This window comes from Monosiga brevicollis, genomic scaffold (genome assembly GCF_000002865.3).
Source record: "Monosiga brevicollis MX1 MONBRscaffold_16 genomic scaffold, whole genome shotgun sequence".
Taxonomy (NCBI): domain Eukaryota; class Choanoflagellata; order Craspedida; family Salpingoecidae; genus Monosiga; species Monosiga brevicollis.
In genome coordinates, this window is record NW_001865053.1 from 857,089 (window position 1) to 865,886 (window position 8,798).

The 8,798-nt window shown below is 52.9% G+C and overlaps 5 protein-coding genes across 5 annotated transcripts in view; 3 read left to right on the forward strand and 2 right to left on the reverse strand.

Annotated features, from left to right (window-relative positions):
- The window catches only part of MONBRDRAFT_33183 (uncharacterized protein), a gene marked incomplete at both ends in the record, with an annotated part of 3,715 nt that extends 1,607 nt beyond the window's left edge, over nt 1-2,108 (forward strand). The window contains 10 exons of the mRNA XM_001747307.1: nt 39-124; nt 170-313; nt 425-505; nt 642-747; nt 861-934; nt 1,072-1,174; nt 1,295-1,382; nt 1,548-1,604; nt 1,722-1,833; nt 1,905-2,108. Of these exons, the coding sequence (XP_001747359.1) occupies nt 39-124; nt 170-313; nt 425-505; nt 642-747; nt 861-934; nt 1,072-1,174; nt 1,295-1,382; nt 1,548-1,604; nt 1,722-1,833; nt 1,905-2,108 (1,055 nt within the window). The remainder of the gene's footprint in view (nt 1-38; nt 125-169; nt 314-424; nt 506-641; nt 748-860; nt 935-1,071; nt 1,175-1,294; nt 1,383-1,547; nt 1,605-1,721; nt 1,834-1,904) is intronic.
- Nucleotides 2,109-2,319: 211 nt separating this feature from the next.
- On the reverse strand, nt 2,320-3,560 carry MONBRDRAFT_27001 (uncharacterized protein; the record flags this gene model as incomplete). Its single annotated transcript, XM_001747407.1, has 6 exons — nt 2,320-2,421; nt 2,547-2,693; nt 2,876-2,959; nt 3,041-3,153; nt 3,253-3,334; nt 3,432-3,560. 6 exons carry the CDS (start codon nt 3,558-3,560, stop codon nt 2,320-2,322), a joined length of 657 nt encoding a protein of 218 aa, XP_001747459.1.
- Nucleotides 3,561-4,353: 793 nt separating this feature from the next.
- On the forward strand, nt 4,354-6,050 carry MONBRDRAFT_27002 (uncharacterized protein; the record flags this gene model as incomplete). The annotated part of the gene is made up of 6 exons (XM_001747308.1): nt 4,354-4,563; nt 4,791-4,889; nt 5,105-5,275; nt 5,416-5,580; nt 5,705-5,854; nt 5,976-6,050. The coding sequence occupies 6 exons, from the start codon at nt 4,354-4,356 to the stop codon at nt 6,048-6,050; spliced, it is 870 nt and encodes a 289-aa protein (XP_001747360.1).
- A 586-nt stretch (nt 6,051-6,636) lies between these two features.
- On the reverse strand, nt 6,637-7,552 carry MONBRDRAFT_9717 (uncharacterized protein; the record flags this gene model as incomplete). Its single annotated transcript, XM_001747408.1, has 4 exons — nt 6,637-6,786; nt 6,995-7,194; nt 7,245-7,313; nt 7,399-7,552. 4 exons carry the CDS (start codon nt 7,550-7,552, stop codon nt 6,637-6,639), a joined length of 573 nt encoding a protein of 190 aa, XP_001747460.1.
- Nucleotides 7,553-8,306: 754 nt separating this feature from the next.
- The window catches only part of MONBRDRAFT_9718 (uncharacterized protein), a gene marked incomplete at both ends in the record, with an annotated part of 3,957 nt that continues 3,465 nt past the window's right edge, over nt 8,307-8,798 (forward strand). The window contains one exon of the mRNA XM_001747309.1: nt 8,307-8,666. Within this exon, the coding sequence (XP_001747361.1) occupies nt 8,307-8,666 (360 nt within the window). The remainder of the gene's footprint in view (nt 8,667-8,798) is intronic.

The window sequence follows — 8,798 nt, forward strand, 5'->3', positions numbered from 1 at the left end:
CTGTACTCATTCTTTTTTCCCCTTGCAGTCTTGCAAAGCCATTGGAATTATTGTCAACTCGTTTGCGCCCCTCGCATGCCAATGCCTAACACTCGAGGCGCTGAGGGCCCGGGGAGAGTGTCAGGTCCTTCTTTCCGTTTTGCTCACACCCATTTTCGACGGCACTTAGGCCGATGCTGCAATTGTGGTCGTGGACGCCACGCCAAACAGCTTTGAAGCTGGTTTCCAGCGTGGCCAAACCCGTGAGCATCTGCTGCTCCTCCGCGCCCTTGGAATCAATGAACTCGTGGTCGCCGTGAACAAAATGGACATGGTGCGCTTCGACGCTGTCCCTTGATTCCCCCTCTGGCCGATCGCACATCATTGCCATTGACGACACCGAGCTTACCTTTCAAGCTGAACGGCAATACCTTGACTTTGCTAGATTCAATGGGACCGTAGCCGCTTTCAGGAGATCCAAGCCACCATGTCCGCCTTTTGCACCAAACTTGGCTTTCAGCCTCAGGTCAGCCTGATATCATGACTCAATGACGAGCTAGCTTGAGCTAGCAAGGCAGATTTCAAGCTGTGGCTTACACACTCATCTTGGCGCTCGATTCTTTTGATTCTCTTTCAATCACATACATCACATTCAACTACAGAACACCAAGTTTGTACCTTGCAGTGGCATGACCGGAGACAACTTGCGTGATGCTAGCGACCATACGGCCATGTGGTCGGATACCAGTACCGTCGTCTCTGCCATTGGTGTGATAAACTTGCTTGGTGCACGAAGCTGTGCAACTGCACATAGCTGGCATTCTCCCTCAAAGTTGCTCTTGTCAAACGGGCTGACCCCACACCCCGGTCTCGTCGGCTAGATGGCTTCAAGGGACATGCATATGAGCATCTGGTGAAAGCACCTCTTCGTGTCATCGTGTCAGACTTTGTCAAGGTACCTGCTTTGCGCCTGTGCCAGCCTGCCAGCCAACGTGTTCTTTCGCCAGACCGGCGTTGACTGTGTGAACATAAAGGCGTAGTTCAAGTTCTGATGTGCTCACATGTAGCCCTTGTTTTTTGTGGATGTCGCAGCTACAAGGTTCACATTATGCAGAAGGCTTCATCGCGTCGGGCAGCGTCCAAACGGGTGATCCTCTTTGGTGGCGTCCAGGAAGCACTGTCAGCGTAGTACAAGGTATGCTGCGGCACCTTCAACTTGCTCAGCTTGACACTCACAAAATTGCAGCTGAAAGGCGATTGTGCATTCGAGGTATCTTTTTAAATTGATTGTTGCTTTTTCTGACGTGACGCCTAGGCTTGACTGTTGCGGAAGAGCCCGTGGATTGTGCCACTGCCGGCGACGACGTCCGCATCAAGCTCAACAATAGTGATGGCCTTGAGCTGTATGTATTTCCAGACTCCTTTGCTCGACAGAAGAGAAATGGATGGCTCATCGCTGGATTCAATTCCCCCGCTGTTCATCATGTGGTGGCTTGCATGTAGCCATTGCCCTGTTGACTTTGCACACCTTTCCCACTCATGAGGCTATTTTCTTGCGTGTCGCTCAGATTTGGTGAGGTGGGCTGTCATCCGGACGAGCCAGCGCCCGAGGCGACGCGCGTCCGGTGAGTGTATGCCGACTGACATATGAAATCTGAACCCCTGTCCTCTTACTGTTCGCCTGCGCGGGTGCACGACTCGGACCGTCTCATACACACCTCTTGTGCTTGTGCACACATCAGGTGTCAGCTGCTGACGTTTGACCTACCAACCCCTCTCTTGAATGGAAGTCGACTCGAGGCTCATTGGAATGAGAGCTCTTGCGGCATCGTTCTACGCAACCTTGTCTCAAAGGTGCGCTCTATTCGAATGATACTCTGATGCTGGTGGTAATGTGATAAGCTCACTGTAGTCGATGGTTGTAGCTGGACAAGAGCGGCAACACAATTAAAAAGCCGCGCATGGTCGGCTCACACACCATGGCCGTCGCCGATTTTGAGCTTGACCGCTCGATTTGCGTCGAAACCAACGATGTCTTGCCTCGGCTGGCACGCATTTGCTTTCGCGTTGCGGGTGAGACTGTTGCGGCAGGGCTGGTTCGGAAGCACAACGGTCACTCAGAGCCATAGGTGTCTCAAAATGTGTTGCCCTGACCCCATCCGATTGAGCCATCCCAACCGCATGATCGACCGGTGTCTTTAAACTTTCTTTCGAAATCGAGCTCGATTGCAATGTATTGTCAGTGGCGAGGCCACAGCCGTTTGATAGACCAGTCCTGGTGAGGCAATCAAGTTCAATTGAACAACGGGACATGGGGACAACAAAAATGGGCTTGGTGATTCATGATGCGGTATCAGCCAGCTGTGATAGATGTTCAACGCGCTGCTCCAAAAAGTCACAGCGAAACTCGGCTCGCAACTTTTCCCGCAAACACTCTTTGAGCTGAAGTTGTGCCAACATGGTTTCAACAGCATATCATAAGGTGAGGCCAACGAGGGAAATCCCTTTCGCTTGATAATGGTTTGAAACTCGTCTGACACCACTAGCACCAAGCGGAAAGGTCGCACCTTAGCTCGTAGGTGTTCATTTTCCTTCGTAAGATCCTCAATCCTAGACTCGTTAAACTCGGGCGACGTGGTAGATAATGATTCGGGCATTTGGGGGAGTTCTGGCAGGGCAGCCTCGGACGTAGCCGTCGCTCCCTCCTGCTGTAGCTAGTGGTAGCAAAAACAAGCAAGATTTAGACCAGACGAGAAAGCCATGGGCAAGCATAATATACTGCTGCCTTGTTGGGCGAGTCAATGATTGAGGAGAAAGCGCAGAATGGATGACAAAGGCAACAAGGATGCGGATATTGGAAGGATGGGTATCATGTGGAGCAGACTGAGAGACCAACCCGAGACATAAGGCTGTCATAGACAGCATCACTGGCCGCCTCCTCGGCACGGTGTGTACGAGCTGCGCGGTCGCGCTGAAGATCCTGTTCATGCAGCTGTGCGCGACGATGATGACATGAGAGCAACCCAGCTTCGAGACCAAGCATGATCAAGCCACACCGCACCTCGGCCAGCTCACGGCTGAGCTGAGCGACGAGCTCCTGCAGCGACTCGATAATGTCGACGGCCTCCTCAAGCGGCGTGGCTTCGCGTGTAAGTTCGCTGACCAGCGATGAAGCTAATCAAAATGATGCACGCATGGTTTTATTTCTTTAGTGGTTGTATGTACCGCATGCGCTTTCAATATTGTTCAAACGGATGCAAGGGGCCGGCACACCTTGCTGAGCAGCAGAAGAGCCCGAAGAGGATCCGGGGACAGTGGAATGGCAGACGGCACTCTTGGTTCCACCCGGAGTTGGCTAGGTTGTCAAAATCAGAGCCGATAGGAGACAGTGATGAGAAGCACCGTTTACGCCTGGCCTCAGATCCAGGCCGGTGCAACGGCACACAACAAACTTGGCTGGTAGGCTGAATGCTTTGTAAGTGCTTGCGCGGGCCACTGCTGTCACGCGTCAGGGATGACTGCTGAGCAGAGACAGGGAAACAAGTAAGAAGGGGAGGGTGCGCTTTGCAAGGTGCATTCATGTGATCGGTCAGATGCTTCGCCGTTGAACGGCTGTATCGGCTTCTCACATCGTCTGCCCTCGGGCTATGCTTCTTCAGAAATTCCGTTGCAGAGCGCATGGCTGTCGGCTAAGAGCCACACGTTTGGTGATCAGGATGCACACAATCACGCACAAGAACGTGCGCACAAGCATCAAGCCACGCGAGCTCTGACCTCGACTACGCTATGCGCCTCCATCTTGTTGGAGCTGCGCGGTGGCCGGGCACAAGAAGAGTCTACTACGCGTGCAAATCCAGGTCCGAGATTAGCAAACCGCTCTAAATGCATTTTCAAACCAGACCCCCCCAGCCCATCAAACATTCCTGCTTCAAGCCCCACCGGCTCGTGCCCCTAACATTCTTTCGTATACCCCATCCCCGCCCCCGCCCCCGCTGCTGTCCCGTCCGACCCGACCAAGCCACGTACACAGCCAGTGCAAAGGAAATACACACACACACACACACACACACACACACACACACACACACACACACACACACACACACACGGAGAACGGTTTTCACTGTTGGAAGAGTAACGTAACGGCTGCAACGCCGTTACACTTGATGTACCTTGGCCACCTCTCACTGCATTCGCCCTCTGAAAATACTCCCTCCTATTTTGTAACAATATGGGTCATGCAGCGTTTATCCGACTTTTAGTAGATGTTTTCAGCATGCAAGGTAATAGTAATGGTCTACTGTACCGGGGTTTATGTTGGTGTTTGGGGAGAACATGTTGAGTGTGATTTGTTTCCAACACTGATCGGAAATCATGATGTTGATGCGCATGGCGAGGCCGCGACTGGCGGCGGGGCGCGGCTGGCTTCAGCGCGCTCCCTTGAGCACGCAGGAGTCTCGAGATCTGCTGTTGGACATTGACCGGCGTCACGGACAAAGCTTTACCTACCACGCCGAGCAGGATCTTGCAGCCAATGACGGCCGCCCCTTGGTCCTGATGATTGGCTGGCTCAACTCGCGCCAGGTACAGTCCACGACCCACGACCCCCATGATCTTTCAACCCCGTCCCCATTATCCATCTTCAAAAGGAGGCATTCTGAAGTCTCTAAATGCGCCTGCTTCTTCTCGACACATTGCTGAGCTGCAAGATCAAACGAGCCGATTCTTTTCCATCACCACCCGATCACGTGCCGCTCACACCCGAACAAAGTCAGGCGCTCTGCTTACAACAACTCTCTTGCTCCCTCTAGAAACATCTCAAGCGCTACACGGATCTCCTTTATAATCCTTTGGGCATGGACGTGATTACGATGCTACCTCGCCCGAACCACGTCTTGCTCCCCAGCCACGTACGTGTCGACATGCCCCAGGAAAAATTTAATAAAGGCAATCAAAAGTGCTCTACCTGCAACGAGACTGTCGATCTTGTCTCTGCTCAAGACCGCTTGTTGATCTTCATCTTCTTCTTCTTTTTCTTCTCGCGCGCTCTCTCACTCACTCACTCACTCACCTACACTCTCTTCCTCCCTGCGCCTCACCCCTTATTTTCTGATCTGGCTGCTAGTCGCGTGCAGCTGCTGCGGCCGTCGCTGAGCTCATCACTGGACCCATGGCCCAAGGCCGTCCCATCTTGATTCATGGATTCTCTGTGGGTGGCTTCATCTGGGGCTGTACCCAAATGCACTTGAAGGACAACGATATGATTCAAAAGGCCCAAGAGAACCTGCGAGGCGTCGTGCGTTGAGTCTCGCCAGTTACGCTTGTCTTTGGATTGAACTCTTGGATGTCCGATTCTTTGCGCGCACTGCCCCTCTTGTCGAACATACCTACGCTCAAGTGGTGGCTTGGGCCCGCACCTCTTGCCTGCCCAAACAGGTCTTGGACAGCCCGGTGGATATCGAAGGTATTCCTTATGGAATGAGCAGTGCCTCATTCACCAATCCAGCCGCCGTGGCCTTGATGACCGCCTTGTTGCAAGGCGTCCTAGCGCTCAACCGACCTGCACTTCGTCTGTATCACCAGTCCTCCACCACGTTTAAGGTATCCCACTCGACACTTGCACACCAAGCTGGCTTTGGCTGCTTGATTCTCTTTCTATCCGTGCTTTGGCATGCGTGTTTCAGCACGTGAGCAGTCGGCCCTCACATTTTGCTGGAATGGATAGCAAAATCCATTGGCTCTGCCGCAGCTGGTCATCTTCAGTCATTTCGATCCCATCACTGACGCTGATCGCATCGAGCAAGTCATGACTGGCTGGGAAAGCCAAGGACATGATGTAACCCGTTGTATCTTTGACGACTCTGAACATGTCATGGTAAGCACGCGGCTTTTGCCTGTCCTCACAGAGTCATGCAACTCGAGGCTTCCCTGGACGCTAGGACTCGTGAATGGCTGCTCGCCAATACTTGACATTTTCACTCCTTGTCCCCGCACAGCACATGCGCCGCTACTTTGATGACTACAAGCGCGCCTTGGAAAACTTTGTTCTCCCAAAGTTTGCGTCAACTTGAGCCGCCTCACGGTCAAGCTCAGCCGCTTCTGACTCCAGACCAAAGCGACAACGGCCACTCGCACATTGTTCTCTCGCGCGCACGGGCCCACTTCGCTTGAACACAATAAATCGACTTGAATATTCATACACTTGCTCGCTCGAGCATCTGCAAAAAAAATTGTATCATGCGTTGCACCTCTTGATGGTCGTGATTTCGAATAGTGTCCGGCCATCCACGAAACGCAGGTTGGTATGGCTGACTTGATGACATGAAAAACACAGAGTTGGGTGAATTGGAAAAACGAACAGTCGGTTGGCAGGTGAAATGATGGGTCTGATTTCAAGTTTCCTCTGATGACTATACTTCGGCATGCTCAATCGCCGATTCACAGTCAGAATCCTCAAGCACCAAATTGGTATCGCGCGATATGCGGGACGACAGGGGTGCTTGGGCGGCTGCCCTCGCACCCACACTCATGGAAGTAGACATTCTGCTCGCGGATACGTTTCCACGCCGTGCTGCCTGTGAAGCAACACGAGCAGCACGCCGACGCTGCTCCCGTACGCGGTCCACGGATTCGATTTCTGTTTCAGCTGCCGACTGCTCACATCCGTGAGCAGAAGCGGTTCAATGATGAGAAGCCACGAATACACACAAAAATATAAAAAGCTGCTTGCGCGAATAGTTGTGCACAAACCGTCTCAGTACACTGAACATCTTCAAACACTTGGCCAGGTGGGCGCAATCGTTTTGCCTGTGAGCCAGGAAAGAAAGGGGGAGAGAAGGTGAAAACGAGCCGTCCTTGGTAGAAAAGAGGAACAGAGGGGGGTGGAGCAGAGACAGCAGAACAGCCAGAGAAGGCCAACAAAACTCGCAGGGATGCGGTGCGTCCAAGGCATCTGGCACGCACAAAAAGTAGGTGCTACCATAGGTTGATTCAGAGGCGCCCTGATTAAACTTACTCGCTTCTTCGCGCGTTGTGGTTCGGGTTTCCCGTCATCTTCTTCCTCGACACATGACTCATCCGAGTCCGACCCCGCGACGGCATCCATGAGGCAGTCCAGGACTACATCAACCAGCACGTCAAAGCAAGGTATACTAAGGTGCTTTGGGCGGAAAGCAACGAGCGTGTACGAGCACGCACGGATGTGCGCAAGAGAGCCTAAAGAATGTGTGCTGAGTGTGTGAGCAGGCGGGCATGCCTTTCTTTACCTCGCGTATCGACGGTGGGAGCCGCATGCATTGTTCCAAAGAGGTGAGCGTTCCCTGACTTGAGTTCGCCTGCAACGTACAAGCAATGATAAACCAGGGTGCATGAGTCGGACCCGGGGGGCGCATGGAAGCAGCCACGGGCGCATTGTCATACCTCGATCCTCGCAAATTACCATCGCCTCAAGATCAACGACATCGCTATCGGGAAACTCATGGCTGTACTTGGCAATGATCGCTTCAATGCTCCTGCACAGCTTGTGCTCCGATTGCCGGTGACCCTCGGCCACGATATCTGTCAGTGTCGACATGGCGTCAGCAAGCTTGGGCCGAGCAACCAGGGCCCTGCTTCCAAGTAGAAGTAGTAATGACTTTCACTTCTCGTCGAGAGCTAGACGGTTGCCTCAGTATCCATGATCTGGCGCGACTCGTGCGCCAAGTTGAAATGTGTGTGGACGTGGGCCAGTCCGTGCCCACTTGTGCCCGCCTTACGAGAATCGCGTCTCCCACTTCGTGACACTGCTGCACGCCAGGGCTACCAGCCGGTGGTATCCCTTGAACACCCTCCCTTACCCCAGACCTTGCCAGCACCCAGTCCAACACAAGCCGTTGCCACCGAAAACAGGCTTCAATCAAACGCCCTCTCAAGCCAGCAAGAGGTTCCACCACAGGTTCAAAAATAACCGTTCGGCCGTCAGCCACAACAAACCAACACAAGCAGCACAAGGGGTTATTAAGGCGTTAGGCGGGAAAAAAAGGCGGTGGCGCGCCAACGGCCAAGATATAAATTCTGACATTACATTTGGTTGTTGTGATCTATTGTCAGCAAAACGAGTCACAGACGGAGACACTTTTTCACCTGTTCATCGAGACAACTTCGGTCACGTACCAAGTGTCATCCCTTATGGTTTTACCGTTGAGATTCGTTCTTCCGTTACAATTTCCGTTGCATTTTCCTTCTCCTCAACGGTGAGTCCCCACCCTTCCTCATTCCTCGCATGCGCTGCCATTTATTGATGCGTGAACCATCTCACCTTGCCTTTCTTTTCTTTGCGTGCAGCCATTATGGCGACTCCTTCTCCGGTGTCTTGTGCAATCTGCAACATGCTTGTCTCGGATTCCAATGAGCAACGCCATGTTCAAACGCACCATTCCACTCCACCCGATCTCCGCCGCCCTTCCGAGTGCTTTCCTTCTCTGAACTGGATTGACTGTCCTGCGCCAGGATGTGTGTGCTCAATGCGCAAGGGCGATCCGCTGATGGCGCACTACATTGAAAGCCATCCTGTACATGCCAACGAAAATTTGACCACCTTTTTTCCCAGCGCTGTTTGCTGCGACTGCGGCCACTGGTCCTTTAATCGCGTCTGCGCCAAAAGGCATCGCTCTATGAAGCATCGTGATGCAATAACGCATCCCCCCAAGGTCAGCTCCCGCGTCTTCGTGCTCGGACATGCACTACGCACAGTGCAATTGATCCTTTGGCAGGCCTGCCTCATGGAACAAATCCCGAACAAGTGCCTCTCAATCTTATTTTCTTTTTTTTTATCGTGCCCG